Source organism: Bidens hawaiensis, unplaced genomic scaffold (genome assembly GCF_021521415.1).
Source record: "Bidens hawaiensis isolate Kalapana, Puna unplaced genomic scaffold, B.hawaiensis_p1.1 tig00011819_1, whole genome shotgun sequence".
Taxonomy (NCBI): Eukaryota; Viridiplantae; Streptophyta; class Magnoliopsida; order Asterales; family Asteraceae; genus Bidens; species Bidens hawaiensis.
Window position 1 is genome coordinate 1 of NW_027491940.1, and position 23462 is coordinate 23462.

The 23462-nt window shown below is 36.3% G+C and overlaps 1 protein-coding gene, 1 non-coding gene and 2 pseudogenes across 2 annotated transcripts; 2 read left to right on the forward strand and 2 right to left on the reverse strand.

The window, feature by feature from the left end:
* The first annotated feature begins 7871 nt into the window (after window positions 1–7871).
* Window positions 7872–8012, forward strand: LOC143539185 (U1 spliceosomal RNA; annotated as a pseudogene).
* A 717-nt stretch (window positions 8013–8729) lies between these two features.
* Window positions 8730–8888, forward strand: LOC143539184 (U1 spliceosomal RNA). The gene has a single exon (XR_013136388.1). It is a non-coding gene; the product is annotated as a U1 spliceosomal RNA (small nuclear RNA).
* Window positions 8889–11726: 2838 nt separating this feature from the next.
* On the reverse strand, window positions 11727–13995 carry LOC143539146 (G-type lectin S-receptor-like serine/threonine-protein kinase At5g35370 pseudogene; annotated as a pseudogene).
* A 3869-nt stretch (window positions 13996–17864) lies between these two features.
* On the reverse strand, window positions 17865–23462 carry LOC143539170 (transmembrane emp24 domain-containing protein p24delta9-like). The gene is made up of 4 exons (XM_077032567.1): window positions 23178–23462; window positions 19051–19260; window positions 18868–18944; window positions 17865–18123 (listed from the first exon to the last, which is right to left on the reverse strand). The coding sequence occupies exons 1-4, from the start codon at window positions 23385–23387 to the stop codon at window positions 17979–17981; spliced, it is 642 nt and encodes a 213-aa protein (XP_076888682.1). The 5' UTR covers window positions 23388–23462; the 3' UTR covers window positions 17865–17978.

Consider the following 23462-nt stretch of genomic DNA (forward strand, 5'->3'; position numbering starts at 1 on the left):
AATTGCCCAAGACCTTCAATGGGCACAACAGTCATAAAAATCCTGGGCATGAGCCCCCTTGAGACAAGCTAAAACTGCCTTTTGTCTAGGGGTCATATCGAATCGCTCCTCCAAATCATGTACGTGTTTACCATAAAGAGCATTCGCCAAGGTTTGTTGAGGTTTTCTTGGGGGCGGTCTCCTTATCAGTAAAACCGCCTATATCAAGGTTCGGGAGAGTTGTTCCAATATTACCAAGTGCAAAAGAGTAGTCAGGATCTACCCCCGTAACACCAGCGCTTCGCAAGATGTGGTCCTGCAATTTCCACGACTGGGACCTGGAAGCCACAAAAGCATATGCGGAGACATCCTCTGCCGAGAAAATTCCTAAGCCTCCGCAACGCATAGGGAAGGAAGCCAACCTCCACTAGAGGTCCCCAAAATGCGGTCCTCCACACACAACAATATCTTCAATTGCCCCCGCAGGCCCGCATCAAAGATGGACACGACCTCTTTGACATGTTCAGGTTGACAGGTCCAGAGCCCAAACACTAACTTAGCAACCCCCATGCACGAGCGTAACAAAAGGAGCTCACTTTGGGGGTCCTTTAGGTCCGACAGGCGTTTCATAAGTTCAACCGCCCTCAAAGCTCTTTTAGTTTCCAAAGACCGAATAAACCCTGCATCCCGGCTAACCGCTCCCCCCAAGAGTTTAACTCCCATCGCAGGCCTGCTAATCTCTCCAGGGAATAAACCCGACACTTTCTTCGAATCATCACATGACGGCCAAAAAACCTCTGTTTTTCGAATATTAAGCCTAAGCCCTAGAGACGCCCCCTCTGAGCGAATAATGCCCAACGCTCTAGCGACCTCCTCAGCCTTACCAATAATAGTGCCATCGTCTAAATACCAAGCATGGAAGGGCAAGGAACAGGTCCCCTGCACCCTAAGGATGGGCGGATGAAGGACCAACGCAAAAAGAAGAGGGCCAAGGGGGTCCCCTTGCTGCACCCCAGTAAAAGCCCCGATATGAGTATCCCTCACATATAAACGGGCGGGGCGGGGCATATAAAAAACTGGACCCATGGGAAGATGGATGGACATATGCAGCTAACTTCCCTGAGAAGGGTCGTCCGATCCACCTCGTTGAAGGCGTTAGAAAAAATCAACAGTGAGCATAGCCAGGGACCCGTCAGAATGAAACGCGTTCAAAAATCTGTTAGCACTATGCAATACCGCTTCTGCCCCATTAGGGATCCCAACCCCGAATTGGAAAATCCCCTAGATAAGCAGCCACCTTTTTCCCTATTTACGCATAGCGACTTTCGACACCAATCTTCTCCAAATGGCCCCCCACTGCGATGGGTCTAATTCCGTTGTCAGGCTTCAACAGGGGGGTCAACGGTGCCGAAGCAATGAACTCCGCTAGAACTTTTGGACAAAGCCCCCCAAGCCACAAGTTGACAACATCAGTGATGGCCTTTAAGAGCCCGGAGTCGGTCGGAGACCCCTGGCCACAGAAAGCGTCTAAAATATGTTGGGCCCGCAAACCACCCCTCCCACAAGATGTACCTTTAGGGAAGGTTTTTAATACATTCCAACACACAAATCACCGTCCACCTGCAAGGCTGGTTCCGATGGCACGACGGAGGGCATGGTCGGGGAGTCCACCACAGGATGTTTATCAATCAATGCTCTCAAAGTATCCCCCCGCCGGCAGGCGCGACCCCGGATGAACACAAGACTTTGATCGCCGCTGTGTAATGGCCGTCCGCTACCTTCCGGAGGCACTGCTTGATATTGCCCCCCTCCCTCTTCTTTATGTTGGCAATCCCACATCACTGGAAGTTCAAGGAGCGGTAGCACCAACTCTTCTAAACCTGCTCCATCTTTCCAAACAGCCAAAGCCCGCATAATGGAGCTACATTGAAGAGATTTTCCTGTTATCGGACCTTCGTTCTTGCCTAGTAGCCGATTTGACAACACGTAACGTGAAACGAGGCAAAAACAAAAGTTTAACCCAAGCCTCAATAGACCTCGGGGCAATCTACCACTTTACGGAGCCCCCCTGACAAAGCCTGGGCAAAAGCCATGCGACACGCGAGCGGGATACTCTTGACAGTGGCAATAGGAATGGCGAGGACGCGCTCAAGGAGAGCGACAATCTACCACAAACGTCTCAGACTGACCACTCCCAAGTTCCACCTGCGAATCGCGGGGTTGAGGGATCCCCACAATAAAATCAAAGTCGCCTCCTGCACGTCGGGTGCATTTAACAACTTCTTTTCCGTGCAGACAAGGCCTATTCAAGGCATGCAGGGCCATGCACTCCCCGCATAACCAGTTCTTAAGCAAGCGCAAGGTTTCGACAACGTCATTGTAGAGTTCCAAGTCCGAAGCAAGACGCTCCTTTAACTGATCTCTCCTTTCCTTTACATTGAAGTGATCCCGCTGAAAATGCATGAGTAAACCTAGAGTACCCCTTGTATCCCGGGATACCATCTTTGCAAACATGAAAAATTTTTTAAAGGGGCAACGCCAAATCCTCGTGCCCGAGCTAGGACCGGGCTCTCCACCACAGGCCCTCATAAATCACTTAAGAAATTAAAACTTTTTTTTGTTTTTGGAAACAAAGGAAATTAAAATAAAATTTGGTGTTTGGCATTTAATCAAACACCTGGCGGGCATTACTAGCGAAACCTCCAAACTAATGCCATTCAAAAACAAATCGCCTAGAAAATGAAATGCTAGAAGACCAAATAAGCAAAAAACCGAGAATGGGTGATGACGGTGGCAAAATAAGGGTGGAGCAGTGAGGTGGAGATGGGGGGGGGGGGGTAACGACAGTGGCGGTGGTGGTTGAGAGGCGGAGACAGAAAGGGAGGGTTACGGTGGATCACTAATACTCATTCAAGTTGCACAAAAGATACGTATAGCGGCAGCATCATGACTCATGAGTTACGCTTGATCTAGTAAACACGCGTGCATGTATATTAGAGGCCCAATATGTTATATGCTACTAATTAACCTCAACGATTTTAACATCCAAGAGTGAATGTAAACAAACCATAATGACTAATGAATGTTTACGAATTACGAACATAAACAAACGAACGAGATGATAGTTCATGTTCATTTATTTAAAAATTAACAAAGATAATTAACGTGCTAATTGTAAGAATCAAGTAAAGTAATTATATATACAACTAGAGTAATTATGTAATTAAATCATAGGGTAATTATGTAATTACATAATTACTCTACTTATTTCTCACAATTAGCACGTTAAACCAAATCTCTCACGGTTTTTTCGGGTTCGGGTTATCTGGGTACGGGTTTTTTTCGGGTTGGATCAATCGGGTTTCGGATATTAAAGAAAAAGTAAAGAAAAGCTATAATGTGAAAACTAAAGTCACATATTTTTATTTACACATTAAGTAAATAACCAAATGATAGATAACACAACCCGGTAACGCGACATATTCTTCTACTAGTGTTGTTATTAGCAATAAATAAAAAAGATATATAAACAATGAATAGTCGATCAACCATAATAGATGGAATATGAACAAGTGGAATATGTAGAAATCTCTGTGTACAGTGTACATACTTAATAATAATATCATGATTTTAAACATATAGTTTATTCGGGTTGACCCGAAACTTAGAAATCAGACACAAGAAACAGGCCGAAGTACTTCGTTGCGGGTTTGGGTTGGCCTTTTCTCGGGTATGGGTTTTTCAGGTCGGGTTAGTTTGGGTTCAGGTTTTTTCGGGTTGGGTTTCCGATTTCAGTAAAAGTGATAGCCCTAGGCCAAATTGATTTCAATGCAACCCTAACCAATTTGGATAGGGTTCGATTATGCACCCGAAACTGGTTTCTAACCTTGAATCGATCAAATCCCTTTGGGGCCATTAACTAGTTTGTACACCTCTATGCATTCATATCACTAGAGGTGGGCAAAAGAACTAGTTAACCGAACGGACTTGAAAATTGAATCGAAACCGAACCAGTTTGAAACCGATTATATAGAAACCGGTTTGGAACCGATTGAAACCGTAGGTTCGGAACTGGTTTGTAATTCTCTCCACCAAAAGCCGGTTCTAAATTGAACCGAAAATGACCAAACACCATACCAAGACCGATCGTAACCTGTTCAAAAAATTGGTTTTAACTCAAACCAAAACCGATCATAAACCATATCACTAAGAGATTAGAAATTTCACTAAGAGGCATTTATTCAATCAATTTGATATAAATTAAAGAACAAGAAGGTCAATTAACCATATCACATGAGTTTGTTAGGAGGAATTTATACCCAAGGATACTCCTTTTGCCATGTTTGATTTTGACTATGATAAAAGTAAAACCCATCATCTCTAACTTCCCAATTACATGCATGTGATGCTTTTGCATCTATACTACACCATATAGCTAAGTCAAGGCCAAAAGCCTGAATTATTTTTTGATAATTTGTCCACCAAACATGACACTTAAATATAGTCGGTATCACTTCCTCATTATTGCAAAGCGGCCACTCGAATGAGGGTCTATCCGGTCTAAGCACGTGCATTCCCGCGAGAGAACTTCGTGTTGCACAATAAAGGGTCACAGGGTCGTCAACGTCCGACTTGATGATTATGCTATACCCATCTAGAAACTCGGAGCAACTGTTGGCAACATTCAACCCTATAAATATCAATACAAGGATAAACAGATTCTTCATTGTGTAGCTCTACTCAAAAGACATGTTGTGTGTGTATATATATTATATAAATGTTCTTTAGGTGATATAGTAACGGATAATATTAAAACAGCATATGCTGCCATCAAGATGCAACAGTTAAAATAATAAATGTTTTGATATGATACATGATCCATATATAGTCATTGATTTAAGTGTAATCAAAATGACAAATTTGTAACTAATAAAATATTAATTGATCAATATTTTAATTTAAGGCATAGTTTAGTCTCTTGTTTAGGCTGAGGGGTGTGGAGCGCGAGAAAGGGCGCGTGAGCCCAGCCGCTCGCGTCCCGGGGCGCGAGCACCACACCACCGAGGCGCGAGAGGGGCGCGAGCACGAAAAACAAAGCAGGCGCAAGGGGGTTCGCGGGACCTGTGGGGCGTAAATGGGCTTGGGAATGGTGAAAAGAGTCGTTGGAGTCTTAAAAATGAGCCGTTGGCTCTTTATTTAATAAAAAAAAAAAATTTTTTTACTCCTATAAATTACCCATTTTATACAACACTTAACACAACTTCAAAAAAAAACCAAACTTACCAATTTCTTTATACAACACTTCCTATATATTACCCATTTCTTTCAAACTTTTTTAAAAAAACCTTTACAAAATCCTATATAATACCCCTAAATCAACCCATTTTTTACCATATCAAACACAACTTCAATCTCCAAACTCATATATAATATCCCAAACTCCTATATAATACCCAAAAAAAATCCAAAAACAACCCAATTTTTTTTTTAAAAATAATGTCGTCGTACTCGTCTGATTCCGACTCATCCGAAGAGGATGATTTGCTTCTTCATGTAGGGGGAGTTTTGACCGCAACCGTGGTCAATCTCTTGCAAAATCAAGCCCATCAACCCCGACTCCCGAGGGTTAGAGCACCACCTCGTGATCGTGATCGATCGGGTGCCAACGATACTTTGATGAGGCATTATTTTAGCCCTCAACCGGTATACGCGGAGTCGGATTTTCGAACTCGTTTTCGAATGAGCAGGCAATTGTTCACGCGTATAGCGAGTGATTTAGAGGCACGGTATCCCTTTTTTCAACAAAGGGAGGATGCTAGGGGTCTTCCCGGTTTTACCCCTCTTCAAAAATGCACGGCTGCTATCCGTCAATTAGCGTACGGCATCTCGTCGGACGCTTTGGATGAGTATTTACAGATGTCGAAAAGGGTTGCACGTGAATCCCTTCATTTTTTCTGCCAAGGTAAAAAACATTAATTTTACTTTTTATTAAATATTTATTACATTTTGTAATATATATTGTACGTAGGAGTCATATCGAATTACGCTCGGAGATATCTGCGTAAACCTACAACGTATGACATCCAACGCATATATGAGGTGCACGCAGAAAAACATGGTTTTCCTGGGATGCTAGGTAGCATCGATTGTACGCATGTTGGATGGGCTATGTGTCCAACGGCCTGGCGAGGTCAGTTCCACCGTGGTGATCATGAAGGGCCGACCCTCATACTTGAGGCGGCGGTTTCACAGGATATTTGGTTTTGGCATGCTTTTTTTGGTGTTGCTGGGTCAAATAACGACCTTAATGTTATCGATCAGTCACATTTGATCAACGACCTTATCGACGGGGTTGAACCACCTCAATCTTTTCTTGCAAATGAAGAACTCTTCAAGTACGGGTACTATCTGGTCGATGGTATTTACAACGAATGGGCTGTGTTAGTTCAAGTTTTTACAGATCCAGTCGCCGACAAACGGAAGTATTTTACGAAGAAGCAAGAGTCTGCTAGAAAAGATATTGAAAGAGCTTTTGGAGCTATAAAAAAACAATTATGTTCTGGCGAACCCGATACGTTATTGGACTCGGGAGAGGATAATGGACGTCGTCTACACGTGTCTTATCCTACACAACATGACGTTAGAAGACGAGGGCAAAGCTATATGCCAAAACTACCAAGGTGACATTCCGCCACAACCGTCCACAATCAGTGATCAACAAAAACTTCATAACATAGCAAATATCAAGAGCCGTGAGATACACGGGGATCTTCGACATGAGTTGGTTGAACATTTGTGGGCGAGGCGACCAGATGATCTTGTATTAGATTAGTTTTATTATTAAATATTATTGTTTGTTTAATTTTTAGTATGTTTTTTTTTATTATGAATTTTCAAAAAAATGTGTGTTTTTTTTAAATAATTTTTGAGTTTGTTTAATAATACGTTTTTTAATACATTTATAAAAAAATAAAAATAAAAACCGCTCGCGCCCCCTCTCGCGCCCCTCCACACCATGTCCCGGGGCGCGAGCACCACTACCAACACCCATCTTATCAAGTTTCTCTCTCTGCCACACGTCACAATATTATTGGCTGGCGCCCCCACTCGCGCCCCCTCTCGCGCCCCCCACACCCCTCAGCCTTATAAAGTCAAGATAAGTAATTAATGACATTTAATTGGTATTTATTACTAATTAATTAGTTGTTGATCACCTTTTTTCTAGATTTTATTTTTATTAGTTTAATTTTATAATCAAAAATATTGTTAATCAAATACCCCTCCCCCCCGGTCCCATTTTAAATGTCAATGTCATTTCTATACATATAAATTCAATTTTTCAATTGTGCTCTTATTATTACATATATTAGATGTTTCATTTTAGCTAAGGGAAAAAAATGGTTTTTAACCATAATAACTTAAAGGACATTATTATCATTTTATAGCTCATAAAATAAAATGATCAAACATTTCTTAATTTGTGTGTTTTGGGTCTCATGACATTTAAAATGGGACGAAGGGAGTATCATTTTAAATAAATACCAGCATGACTTCATTCATTACCATGTTGGTGGTATTACGAATACGTAAATAGAAGTGTTACAAGTATAGTTTATTAATATTTTTGTCATCTTTTATGTTTAGTTTTATATGTAAAATAAAAAAAATTAGTTTATTTTAGTATGTGTAGGTTTATAAATTGCCTACACATGCTAATTCCTTTCATTTTCATCAACACGTAACTAGTATTAACCAACACTTAGCTTATATTCGTGTACACAAATTGTTATTTCATATTAATTTTCATCTGCACGTAACTCATATATAAGCCATACTTTTAAATCCAATGGTGATGGCATAGCCATGGATCCAGCGCAAGATCGAACTTAGAGAAAATTCCGGCTGAAGACAATATGGCCTAGGTTGATGACCTTCTTTGTACTTAGGAAGGGTGTCAGCCTAAAGTCTACCTAAGTGGTTGAGCCTACGTCATAATTTGTGACAGTGAGGACATGCGTTCGCGCAGCCCTTTCATGATATTTAAGTCTAAAATATGTAATGTAAAAAAAAAATTAGAATCATAAACATCTTGGTAGCCAATAGACTTCAAGCATGAACAATTGGCACACATGATTCTATGAAGTATGGACTTCAAGCAGCACTAGTAAGTAAAAGTAGTTAAGTCATTTTGCAGTCTGACAATTTGACAGTTTAACAACCTTTGTACTGAAATCTTTAATCAATTTTTTTGTAAATCAGTTAAAAGATGTTGATGACTTCAACTGTAAAATATTTTGAAAGAATAATATATGAGGTTTCAAGACGAAAAAAAACACACCGAAGATAATCACACAAGGCATGTATTATCGCATCATGAGTTACACTTGATCTAATAAGCATACGTGTGTGTATCTTAGAGGCCTAATATGCTACTAACCTCAACAATTAACATCCAAGAGTGAATGTAAACAAACCATAATGCCTAACAAATGTTCACGAACATAAACAGACGAACGAGATGATATAGTTCGTTTTCGTTTATTAAAATGAACAAAGATAATGCATTATATATTTATTTGTTCGTTTAATGAGTTAATGAACTTGTCGCACAACGGTTCATGGATTATTCATTCAAGATTAATTTTGTTTACTAGTCAATAAGCAGTTTAGAGATTATCCCACATTGGTGCAAAAGAGAAAACAAACAAATAGTGGGTCTATATAAAAACTGAGCCAGACCAATGGATTACTCACTTACCTGGACGGGGTCAATGGACGATCAAGAAGGTCCATGGCCTAGGTTGGTGACCTCCATTGCACTTAGGAGGGGTGCCTGTCTAAGGTCGGCCCAAGTGGTCGGGCCTACGTCATAATTTGTTGCAGTTGGGGCTTGCGTTCGCCAGCTCCTGCACAATATGTTAGTCTAAAGTTGGTCTTATTGGTCCATGTAACTCTTTATAAAAGCCCATTTAACTAACCATTTCTAAGTTCTAATTGATTATGCATCAATACACTTTGCCAAAACAATCGGTTCCAGCGATTAACCGGTTTCCAAACCGGTCTTAAAAGTAAAACTCACAAAAACGGTTTGACCCAATTCGGTTATTTGCATTGGCATATAGAAAGTTTAACCCCATAAAATGTATTACGAGTTTTATGTTTATTTTTAATTTACGGTGTTATTTAAGTTTTGAATATAAAAAAAACGTATCTTTCAGTTATTTTTGTTAAGATGGTATTTAATAAATAAAGTAAAAAAAAATTCCAAGGTAACCGGTTTGGCCCCAAACCGGTTTCTAACCTCGAATCGGTCAAATCGCTTTTGACCATTCCTGGACTAAACATGTTGGCTTATAACTTGAATCGGTTTGGGGCTATCAATTGGTTTGTACATATCTATCCATTCATATCACTAGAGGCGGGCAAAAGAACCGGTTAACCAAACCGACTAAAAATTGAACCGAAACCGAACCAGTCTGAAACCGGGTTTGGAACCAATTAAAACCATAAGTTCGGAACCGGTTCTAAACCGAACCGAAACCGATAATAACTTAATCAAGAAGTTTTGACTTTTGTTTACCAAACCAAACTGATTTGGGTTTTTAAACCAGTTTGTACACTTCTACATATCACCCGTCCCATGATTCTTCATGTATATTATAAAACACAAGTTTGAATTAAGAAAATATATTAGAAAAAATTGCCCAGGACTAGGATTTTTAATTTTATGGTGTTATTTTATAACTTTACTTTTTAACTCCATGTTGATGATATTTTATGACTCCATATTTTGACACGACTAAAATTGATATTATTTTTGTAACCTTATAGTATGACTCGTTGCTTGATATTATTTCATGATTTAACGTGGCCTTTTATATTTTTATATTACGCATACATTAAAAATACTACCTTTAAATATGTATCAACAAGTGTGGAAAATACAAAATTATAAAATTTGTACCTAGTATAATCCCCGTTCATAACTTAACTTATTAGTAGGGTTTGAGGAGGGTGTGGTACTATGATGGAGACAAACTTCATCACTATTTTGAGAGAGAGAGTCATGCTAAGGTACTCGGCTCCGAAAACTTTTTTATTATTATAATTTATTTTTTTATTTTAAATGTTGAATATATCCATGCATATACTATAAGCTTATCTAGTAGGACACTATAAACATTTGGCGAACTTTCTTTACACATTATCCGACATTATTGGCTGAGAAAACCAAAGGGAGGAGGGAGTAAGGGGCTATAACCATTTAACGAACTTTCTTTACAGGTTATCTGACACTAGTGACAGAGAAAACCGAAAAAGGGGGGTGGGGGGTGGGGGGGGGGGGGGTTATATAAAAAAGGAGTCGGGGCCATGCTATTACATAGTTACCAACAAGACAACAAGGTCTATATATGACCTAGGTTAGTAACTTTCATTGCACTCAGTGTCGAGCTTACGTCATAATTTATAACAGAAGAAATTGAAGAAAACCGGAATTATATAATTTTATGGTTGAGGATGATATCAAATTTTTCATTGTCTTAGTTTTTTTAAAGCGGGTATATCATAAGTTTAAAACTTAAGTTAGTTGGATTTTTTTTTCTATCTTTTTTATATATCTAAGTCGGCAAGTTGATAATGTTGAATTTAGTTGTTTATGATTCCATATTTTAACACGACTAAAACTGATATTATATAACTTTATGGCATGAATGGTTGCTTGGTATTCCAAAATTGATATTCTATTCATAATGTCATGGTGTGACTCATTGCTTGATATTATTTTGATACTATTTTTCACTAATGTATTAAAATGAAATTAAATTAAAAACTCAACTAACAAGGTGAATGCTTAGAAATTAGAATACATAAAAAATTGCAATATATCACGTTACAATCATTACTATTAGTCTATGTATAAGCCAGTGTAAAATAATACAAGATTTATTTATTTTATAAATTACATGACTTTACTCGAATTTTTACGAGCTAGACTCTAGCTTAGCATTTTAGCTCACCAAGATAAATCAGCCAAGTCGAGCTAACTTGTTAAACTCGATCTCGAGTCCAACCTGGCTTGGCTAAGGTCGTTTACGCAATTCTAACTCACTCTAAAAATGACATGTTTCATTTAGTGACTCATGAACTATATGGATTATGGTTTAAATATAACAAAAAGTGAGGGTGTGCAAAAACCGACAATTTGGTATTATGTTTTTGTAAAACCCGAACTGACGGTTAGATTTTGGTTTTGCATGTAATAAAACCGAAAAACCAAACCGAATTTCTAAAATTTTATTTTATTATTTTTTATTTTAAGTAATTTATAAGAATTTAATAAATATGCGATTTATAGTATTTTTGATCATATATATAATAATCTATCTGTTAACAATTAACAAAATTACGTATACCTAAATCCATTATTTTTTGTCAACTTTTTTTCGACCATAAATTTTCAAGCTTAAATGGCAAAAACCCGAATATACCAAAACCAGATCGAAAACCGAAAAAAACCGAAAAAAACCGAAATTGAGCGGTTTCAAAAATTCAAAAACCAAAGTTTTGATTTTCAATTTGCTTTTAAACCAAAACCACACTGAAACACACCATGCGCACCCTAACAAAAAGTGATATGTAGGAAGAATATGCATTAAGTTTACCTTTCTTATTTAATTACATAACAACATTCTATAAATTATTTTAAGCAAAGTAATAAGTATACTGAATTAACATACAATTATTTTCTAACCGTTATCTAGGTCCCGAAACTTGTGTCGAAGACATATACGAAAACAAGTACCCGAAGACCGATAACGGTTTTCAGATCCAGAAGAACCCGAAGACCGACCCTGGCCCTGAGGGCCAACAGTCGGGTTCTCAGACCCATGGGTTTGTGCATGCCCACAATTTTTTCTACCTTGTATTAACTCCAATAACACCATACCGTAGCTATTAACATCGGTTTTATCCGAAATAGCCTCGTTCGTGAGCCACTCGGGTGCTAGGTACCCGCGGGTCCCTCTCATGGTTGTAAACAACCCCGATTGCTCGGGACTTAATAATTTTGACAACCCAAAATCCGAAATCTTTACTTGCATATCATTGCTTAAAAGAATATTTTCGGGCTTAACGTCACAATGTATGATCTTGTGCTCGCACCCGCTATGCAAGTACGCAAGACCACGAGCGGTTCCCACCGCGATCTCAAACCGCTCTTGCCACTCCAAAGGTGGGCCTGGCCCAAAAAGGGTCCGGTCCAACGAACCACGGTTCATGTACTCGTACACCAAGAACCGGTCCCGCCCGTGTGTACAAAACCCCTTGAGTTTAACAAGATTAACATGATGAATATTCCCAATAACGGCGATTTCGGTCCCGAACTCCTTATGTCCTTGAGACCCGAAAGCCGGGATCTTATTCACCGCCACCGCCGTCTTGTCCCGAAGCACACCTTTATACACCGTCCCGAACCCACCCGACCCGACGGGCGTACTAAAATCCCCGGTGGCCCACATAAGATCCTCGTAACTAAACCGAACCGGTAAACCCGCGATGAAAAACATTTCGAGATCATCCGAGTACGGATCCGGATCATCAACGAGCTTCTTCGAACTCGGTTTCATCTTACAAATTCGGGTTCTTCGACTCACCCAAATCGCCAAAATCAATATTAGCACGACCCTGGAAGCCGGAAGTAACACTAAACCGATAACCGGGAAGTCCGAAACCGACGAATTGTCTTGATTTGTTAATGATATTGGCTTGATGAACCCTAACTTAACATCTTCACCATTATTATTATTATTACTTGAAATGAATGAACCCAAATGGTTCTCAATCAAATAACATGACCCGGATCTATTTCCATAAAACAAAGCCAAACATGAACAATTCGAAGAACAAATAGCTTCACATGTTGATAATCCAACATTGCTTCTAACCGGGTTGGTAAAATCAACCGAAAAATAACTCAAACCCGCCCCGAGCGGCACATAAACATAACCCCCCAGTTGCGGTCCACAAGACTCCGGTAACGAGAGCGAATTATCCGAAAGCGAGCAACCCGAATTTGTGTTCGGGTTGTTCCGAAACCCTGGGGGACAGGAACACTCACTGGCAGAACAGAGGCCGAGTTTACCACACCTGAGTGGGGCCCGGAAACTGTCTGCTGGCGTGGTGAAATCTGTCACCCAATTATTATTTGTGTACCGCATGACAACTAGACTACCGAATATTGAAATTTTCAATATTCGGTAATCTGAAACTGCTGACGTCATCATGACGGTAATAGCAATTTCCGACCCTGGGTCGGAAAACAGATTGCAGCCCAACCCGTTTACCATCAGGTACGAAACGGGTCGGTCTGAGTCTTTTATGGACTTGGGGTCCATGGATAATTTGTAATACGTTAACCTCTGCCACTGTAGTAACCCGTCGGCAGAGGTTAACGTAAAAGTGTATTTTCCAGCAGAAAAGTCTGCTGGAGAAACACTGGCGATCAAAGGTTTTCCTACAGGAAACGTTTGACCAGGGACTAGTGTGTCAGTCGGAAAGTCAAACGACTGCCACACAGTTTTATTAAACTGGTCAACCAGGATTAAATTTCCTGAGTGAGTCCAAGAGCTGTAGAGCCGCAATTGTTGACCCGATTGGACCCGTTGACCAAACGGGTTTCCCGTTATCATCGTTAATGGTTAAGTCCGTGGACGAGAGGCGGAGTTGGCCCGAGCTGGAAACAGGGGTGTTGCGGTTGGCGGCCCACACGACCGCCTGGGAGGCGGTATGGTATATTAATAAGTAGAATGACGGCGATGTGGGCTGCGAGTTGGCTATGGCGGCTGTGTAATTGCGGTTAAATGAACTAAGGAAGTCGCCCGAATTTTCGATGAATAAGTAGTGGGAGGCTGTGAAATTCGGGGAGATGAACCCGGAGTTAATGGTGGCGGAGTTAATGGTGATGACGTGGATGAAGACGAGTACGATGGTAGTGATGGCGGCAGCGGTGGCAGCCATCCATGCAGAAAGAGAATTAAAAGAGAAATTTGTTTGTATTAAAAATGGTTGTGAGTTTTGTATTAGTGGGATGGTTTAAGGTTGGATGTTAGTGTAAGAGTTGACATTGTTTAAACTATGATGTGTGATGTCCAACTTTGTTTTATATATTTTTTGTTAATAATTGAAGATATTATTTAAATACGGTTCAATTTAAAAAATGATAAAATATGCTTATAAGGTGTGGGTATTCGGGTTAACGGGTTGAAGTGATGAATCAACCTAACCTAACAAGATCACGATCCATGTAACGTGTTTAAATAAATTTGTCAAACAGGTTGTCGGGTTTTTGAAATAAGTAATATACTTATACATGTTAAACACTTTGACATGTGGAAAACGGGTTGTTGAGTTGATGGTTAAATACAGGTTTGTGTTTGACTTGTTTAGATAAATAGCTATAACATGTTTACAACTTAGTTATAAGTGATTCTAACGGGATGTAACGGGTTATCAGTTGTGTTCATGTTCGACTCGTTTAGATAAACGGGTTGTAAGCGGATATAAGTTGTGTTTATGTCTGTCCTGTTTAGATATACGGGTTGTAAACAGTTAAACGTTGTTTAACATGTTTACAACAAGATTAAAAGTGTTTAACATGTTTATAACCTAATTATAAGTCGTTTACAACTTGATTATAAGTTGTGTTCCTGTTTGACTTGTTTAGATAAACGGGTTGTAAACGGTTATAAGTTGTTTAACATGTTTACAAAACGAGGACAAAACGCAAGATTGTGTATTAAAATTGGTGGCATGCTGTATATTTCTATTTCTATAGGGTTAGATAGAAACATTACTTTTTTTATACATGTATTATATAAAAGGTTGGTCACCATCACCAACAAGAGGACAACAGAGGATCTTAGTTGTTTTTCACTCTTCAACTTCATACCCTTCAATATTTACTCTTTTTGATACTATACCAAATAAACAATATTGATTATTTGCATCTACAATTCAACATCCAATACAAAAAAATGATAATAAAAAAAATATTATGTCACAAAACTTATAAACTTCATTGATTCAAGAAAGTACTCAATGAAAGAAGAAAACTACTAGGTGATTTGTACATCAATAAACCTCTAATCGTCAAGCGAGCGATTAAATGCATAGTTTAGAAGGAACATTAAGTGAAAGCAGTATGTCGGTAAACATCAATATTTATATATGTTATTTTAACTGTGATATATAACAAGATTATATAAAAGGGAAATTCCCAAAATAAGTAATTTTATAAACAAGTTTCTAGTAAAACTTTATAGTTTAAAAGTTATAAAAAAAACTAATTATGAGTAAAATTAAATATAATACTATAATATTAAAAAAAACACCAAATTTTCGTAAGAAAAAACTCGTCCATACTATTTTTTTTTACTTAAAATAGTCGTCCCAACAAGTTTAGTGCTTCAAAATACTCGTTCTTAAAATTTTCTTAACCTAAATTCTAGTCGTCACAACTAGTTTAAAATACCTATAAATATACCTAAAACTAGAAACGTCTTTTAAAAATACGTATTTCGAGAATTTTCCTTTATATAAAAACTTTGTGTTCTCTCGCTATATCGATCTAGAATTACGCACTAACGTATATATGATTATTTATTTAAATTTTATTATGTATTGAACACGTATATATGTATGTATAATGTATGTTTATATGTGTACAATATTTTAGAGAAGAATGTAGTATATATTATCTTGAAACCATTGACTTGTTCATTGATGTTGAACCTTGACGTCACTAATCTATTATTTAATTAAATTATTAATGTCCCATTATGTCACAAACCGGCCCCCTCAAGCTTAATAATATATGATGAGGGTCATAATGCCACGTTTGTAAGACCATGTTTTGGAAGTCATGAAAAGCCGAATGGTGGGCCCATTAGTTTTGGTGGGATAAATTACAAGAATGCCATTTTTAGGCCAACAATTTTCACACATTCAACTTTGTTACAAGAAAGTAATAAAACTACATTTTCATATAATATCACTTGGAATTTTGTTGAATAAGGTTGGGAGCTACTCGGGATTGGTTTGTTAAAATGTTTAAATGAATCGAGCTTAAACAAACTCAAGTCTAAAATAAGTTTATTTAATAAATGCGTCCGAGTTTCTATTATTGAACTTAAGCTGGCTTGTAAGCTTAAATGGGCACATATAATTTTAATATTTTTACAATATATTAAATATAACTTGGATATTAAATAAAAGTATAGATATTAGTAGTTATCTATCTATAATAAAATTGAACGACCGTCCCACAAGGCCTTGATTGGGCTAAGTGGCACCACCTTAATGGTCCAACAATTTTATTTTATTACATATAAAAGTGATAGCAAATCAATCGGTAACGGATATGAGGTGAAATGATAAATAAAACGGATAGATCAACGGATCGTTTTCGGATATAGATACATAACCGAAATAAACCATATGGCTGCGATAACCAACGGGAGATACATTTCACCACCCCGGCTAAGAAACCGTGTCTAAGAACACCATTCGAGATGGCAAAATCGAGCTAGCATAGACCAATCAACTTTAACTCAAAATCCATTAATCTATTAAGATAAAATTAACACAAACTTTTTTCAAAGACCGGAAGGATGTATATTCTAAATAGCTAAATAGTTTATGTATTTGTTGTGTACAAAAATTATAGTTAAAGACAACTAAAATAATAAATGGACTCGAGCCAAGCTTGAGCTTATGAAATGAAGCTTGACACAAGTCAACCCAACCTCGAGTTCTTGTAGGTTAAATGAGCCCGAGCTTAGGCTCGACTAAGCTCGTTTACACCCCTACACAATATGATGGTTTCACATACAATTATACAAAAAGTGTTTTATCTTATTACAACCAAAGGTTGGATCTCTTTCAACTATTTACATTTTAGTGGGTGTTTGGGAGTGCTTTTCTTTTTTGCTTTTTGGAGGGGTAAAATGTCCAAAATTCCCCTCCAAAAGCAACTAAAAACACCAAATTAAAGCTTTTAGAGGGGCATTTTGAACATTTTTCCCCTAAAAAAAACAAAAAATAAAAGCACTCCCAACATGCCCTTAATCTTTTAATCAAGTAAACAATTTAACTCTTCCTTCTTTTGGTCATTTTTATGTATTAACCTCCTGCCAACCTTATATTTGAGTAGTTTTGACCAACATGTACCTAATATTAACTATTTATGTATTAACCTCCTGCCAACCTTATATTTGAGCAGTTTTGACCAACATGTACTTAATATTAACTAGGAGTGTTCAAAGTTGGATATTCGAACTTCGGATATCAGAACCTTTCGGATAATGTATTTCACTATCCGAATCCAAATCCAAATCCAATATTTCGGAATTCTCGGATAGTTAACTAGATATCCAAAATATCAGAAAATAATAATAATAATAATAATAATAATAATAATAAATTAAAGAAACAATTATTAAAATAGTCCGGATATCCGAAAAATTGTCCGAAATATCCAAAAAATTATCCGAAGTATCTGAAATATCCGATAAATTATCAAAATATCTAAAATTATCCTACATTTATAAATAATATATATTATTTAATAATTTAAAAAAAACATTTCAGATAACTATCCGAAATATCTAAAAATTATCCAATAATTTTCAAAATCACTATCCGAATTTGAAATCGAAAATTTGGATAGCCGAATGTTTGGATTATGCGAATTCGGATATCGGATATTTTGGATACGGATTCAGATTTTTTAACACCCCTAAATTATTAGCCTCTAGACTGTATATCTTGACATTCTAATTATCAGAACACTAGTAATAAGAAACCTATTAACAATCTAAAACAAATAAACAAAGAAGCATAAATATCAGTCATTTAATTTTCTCAACTTTAGAAATTTATCGATACCGATATGCGCTACAAATGTATAAATTATAATCCATTGACATAACTAAACATCAATATTATATGAGCTTCTTCTTTTCAAAGAAAGATTTCAAGTGCCAAACTTGCATACCCGCGACCGATAAACATATAAAAAGCGAAAGAAAACTCAACCATGCCATTCTTGAATTTGTCACTCTGTTAAGCTCTTGCATCTCTCTTTCCCTAAAATAACCATATAAAATAGAATCAATAATAGTTTTTTCGATGATAACGTGTCAACATGTTATGGGTCAAGATTCAAAAAGACAAGCATACCCTTAATTAGGTAACATTCTAACATGTTTTGGGTCAAGAAAATTGTTTGAAGAGTTATTACAACGGTTAGGGGCATTTTCGTCATCTTATCAGTTACTGCAAGTTTAAAGTGGGGATTATAAATGAATTGCCCGAATCAAAAAAATTTGAAATTCATAAAAATTAGTACTACGGGTGCAAACGAGCCAAGTTGCTCACGAGCTACTCAAGATCGGCTCGTTAAAAAGCTCGATTGAGCCCGAGCTCGAGCCTAAAAGCAAGCTCGTTTAATAAACGAGCCGGAGCCCGAGTTTCACTTATTGAGGTCGAGCCGGCTTGCGAGCCTAACGAGCTTGTCATTTATATATTTTTTTAAAATATATATTTAATAATTATTAATTAATATATATAATGTATATTAACTTATATATAAAATTATAATAGAAAAAAAAATAAAAATAACTATAATTATACAAAAAATAATTAATGCCATAGTAAACGAGCCGAGTTCGAGCTCGAGCTCTATGTAAGTTCAACGAGCCGAGGTCGGGTTCGGCTCGTTTGCATCCCTAAATTTAGTACTACAAGCAAAATACCAACTTTTGAAAGATCGTTACTAGAGATGGACAATTTTGCCCCTGCAATGAATATTTTGGTAAATTATTAACCAACCTTTCTCGGAGATAAAACATTTCATCCTGAATCGAAGTGATGGTGTCTGCAAGTTTCTTAAGCTCGTATTCCATTGCCTGAAAATAATAACAAAGTTAACAATACACGAATAAAAAATATGAAACACAAATATGCATAACATTATATATGATATGTTAAGAAAAAATATATATATAGACTTACATCTACTGAACCTTTTTTGGCAACATTAGACCAATCTTTAGCGGCGACACCAGATCTCCAATCGAATTCAATTGGGATTTTAAGTGGCGGTTGATGATCGGCTGCAAAAAAACAAGCCAAATAATCTCCAGCCTCAGCAGCCTGAAACGAAAATTGACCCGACTGCACGTTTTCAGACGAGTGATAGCTGTTCCCATAAGACGAAGTCACCTGCATTACACAAAAACATTAACCGATGCAACATATTAATTTTACCGACAACCATAAGGCGAAAAAACAAGGTTTGAATTTCATTAGAATCCAACAAAGAAAAAACACACAAAATCCAAAATTTCCACCAAATTCACCTACGAATGATCCAACATCATCATCATCATCATCGTACTCAGTATATCCCACCAATAGCAATGCTATGGTAGGGTCTGAGGAGGGTAAGATGTAGACAGCCTTACCTCTATCCCATAGGGATAGAGAGGCTGCTTCCAGTGAGACCCCCGGCTCGATAGTAGTTTTGCATCAAGCCTTGGACATAAGGCACATAGCACTCAATCATCAGGGACACCGGCTGATTGGTGCATGTGCCCTTGTCTTTCTGCTATCAACGCCACCACATGATGCCTGATTAACCTTCCGCCACTTTTAACGTTATTTTCACGAGATTAGTAAAATAACGTCAAAATTAGTGCACTTTTACTTTTCTTGGTAAAATAACGAATGATCCAACATGAGCAGTTAAACAAACGGCTTTTCTTGGTCGTGTTTGTTTGTTAGGAAAATGAGTGTGTTCATGTTTGTTTGTATATAACATAAGCGAACGGTTCATGAACGTGAATGGACACAAGCGAGCGAATGTAACGGAATATTTATGAACAAGCATAACCGAGCAAACACCAAATAAAAGTAGACGTGAACATCAATCTGTTGGACCTAAAAGATTCATAAAACTAGACTAAATTGTAATTGGTGATATTTTAGTTTATATAAAATCAGACTACATTGTAATGATTATATTTTAATTTTATAAAAGTGGACTAGATTGTAATACAGTCAAAGGTGTATTTTAAATTTATAGAATTAGACTAAATTGCCATTGGCTATATTTTAATTTATAAAACATGACTAAATTATAATGGGTGAGATTTTGATTATATAAACCTAGACTAGTTGTAATTGGTGACAATTTAATTTTTAACTTTATAAAACTAGGCTAAGTTGTAATGGGCCTAAAAAATTTAAAGGAATGTACAAATGAACGAACTTAAATAAACGTAAACTAACGAACATAAAGAGAAATAAACAAATGAACACAAATGAGTGAACATAAACGAGCGTAAATGAACGAATGTAGACAAACATAATTGAACGAACTCAAACTTGCATTCATTTACGTTAGCTTAGCTAAATGACAAAAAAAAATTGTTCATAACACGCCGTTTATTAAATAAACAAGAACAGTTCAACAAATATTCGGTTCATTTACAGACCTAAACACAGGTTTTATAACTAGAACAAAATAATTAGCCAAATTTTAAAAAGCCCAAACTTCAACTCACCGACAAACAATAAATGATGTAATTAGCATCTAAATTTAGTAATTTTAATGGCTGATATTTTATTTCTATAAAACTAGAATAAATTGTGATAGGCCTAAAAAGTAAAAATGACTGTATAAACGAGCGTAAACTAACAAACCTAACTAACACAAACGAAACGAACGTTCACGAACATAAATGAACGAACGAGACTTGTGCTCATTTATGTTCGTTAACAAAATGAACAAAAAAAGTTGCGCATATTCGTTTATTTATTGAATAAACAAGAACGGTTCACCAAAAGTTTGGTTTGTTTACAAGCTTAAGCACGGCTTTTATACAGTGTTGTAAAAATAAGTATTAGTCGCCACTTAGTCAGTGATTAATCGGTAATTGGTGAGCGATTCGATTTCAACTAATCAAACGCAACAATCTGTACTCGGTCAAAGGTGGTCCAAGTCGGCCCAAATCGTTCAAATTTTGGTCAAAATGAATCAAATTTCGGTCAAATTTCGGTTAAAAGTGGTCAAAATATTTGAAGTACTTCGAAAAAGTATACTTACTTTGTATATATATACAAATTTTGAAAATTTTCACATAATGCTTCCAGTCAAATTAATTGCTAGTCGGTACCCCCACTGCTCAACTAGCGCCTAACGAGTTCTACAACACTGGTGTTATACAAGAAACATCATCTTGAACAAAATAATTAATCAAATTAAAAAAAAAACAAACTTTAATTTATAAAACCCTAATTTTAACAATACAATCCAAAGCATAAAAATCATCCTAAATTCAATCTACCAACAAACAAATCACAAACCCTAGGTTACTAATTGATAATAAATAACAATATTAGTTCAAAACTAAAAAACATAAAAATAAAAAATTTGGACCGAAAGTCTGAAACTAATGAATTTGGACCTAAATCATTTTGTAAATTAACGACAAATTGATTATTATACACTTGGGCTAAAATACATAACATACATATTTCACTCAAAATCGGTCAACTTTCCGTCGAAATTGGTCAAAGTTGGTCAAATTTCACTCAATATCAGTGAAAATGAAAATGGGTCAAATTTCCGTCAAAATTGGACAAAGTTGGTCAAGTTTCGCTCAAAATCGATCAAATTCTTTTAAGTATTTGAACTATATACAAAATTTTGTGTGTGTGTGTGTGCATATATATATATATATTTGAAAACTACATATAAAATTCTAATCCAAAATATCCAACTAATCCCTAGTAACCGCTAGTTAGCACCCCACTGCCCGACTAGCGCCTAGCGAGTTCTACAACACTGCTAAATTGTGACGGGTGATATTTTATTAGTATAAAACTAGACTAAATTGTAACAGGCCTATAATAATAAAATGAACACATAAACAAACATACTTAAACAAACGTAAAATACCGAGCATAAGCAAGCGTAAATGAACGAATGTAAACACCGGCTTTATACAAGTAACATCATCTCAAACAAAATAATTAGGCAATTTAAAAAGCCCCAAGCTTCAATTTATAAAACCAATAAATATTTAATCTACCAACAATCAAATTGCATCCTCTGGGTTACTAATTGATAATAAATAATAATATTAGTTCAAAACTAAAAAACATAAAAATAAAAAATTTGGGTCGAAAGTCCGAAACTAATGAATTTGAACCTAAATCATTAAATTAACAACTAACTGATTATTATACATTTGGACTAAAATACATAACATACATATTTATTAAGTTCTTAAAAAAATTACTTCAAACAAAAAAAAACATAAAAATAAAAATTTATAACTTCAGTTCGGTTTTTTCAGTTCTTACTACATGCAAAACCAGAACCAAATCGTAAGTTCGTTTTTTACATAAAAATATAGAAATAAAAACTTTTGGTTCGGCTATTTCAGCTTCAGATCGGTTTTTCCGCTTCATGCATACCACTAGACCCAAAATAATTAGGCAAATTAAAAAGCTTTAAACTTTAATTTATATAAACCTTAAATATTTAACATTACAAATCCAAAGCATAAAAATCATCCTAAATTCAAACTACTTATCTACCAAGTTGGATTAAGTAATTGATAAATAATATTAATAATAATAATAATAATAATAATAATAATAATAATATTAGCATCTAAAATTAAGTAATTGAATTAACAAAAAAATCACAAACCCAGGTTACTAATTAATTAATAAATAATAATAATGGGTCCGGTTACTGTACGCTAATGCCTTAACTTACGATAGGTATGCGAGACGCTCAGAGGCAAAAAACAAAGGCAAAAACCTAAAACGCTCAGCCAAAAACCTAAAACGCTCAAAATCGGTGTTCGTGAAAAAAAGTGAAAAATTGATCGATTAACCATCCAAAACTGTTTTTTTTCCGTGAACCAATGATTAATTGGATATGTATTGACGATTCTGAGATGTTTGGATGTGATTTCATGGATCAATTTGCGCAAAACGGGATTCGCGTACGTATTGTAAGCTAAGTATTATTGTATTGGATATTTTCCCTAATAATAATAATAATAACAACAACAACAATAATAATAATAATAATAATAATAATAATAAGTAATTGAATTAACCTTGACTGTGATTCTATGTGACTCAGGTAACGGAACTCCTTCATTAGGATTAGCAACAGAATAGTGACCAACAGTCATCGAATTGCTCTTAATATCTTCAGCTATGCACTTGGTATGACCCGATTCGAGTTCGAATCGGAGTGATTGAACAATTGGAGATAAACCCACTAAAATTAACACAACCCAGATGAATAATTGTTCAAGATTCATTGTGAACACAGAGATCTTGATCTGTGATTGGTTGGAGAAGATGAAGTTGACCAAAAGTCAAATTGATTTCAATTG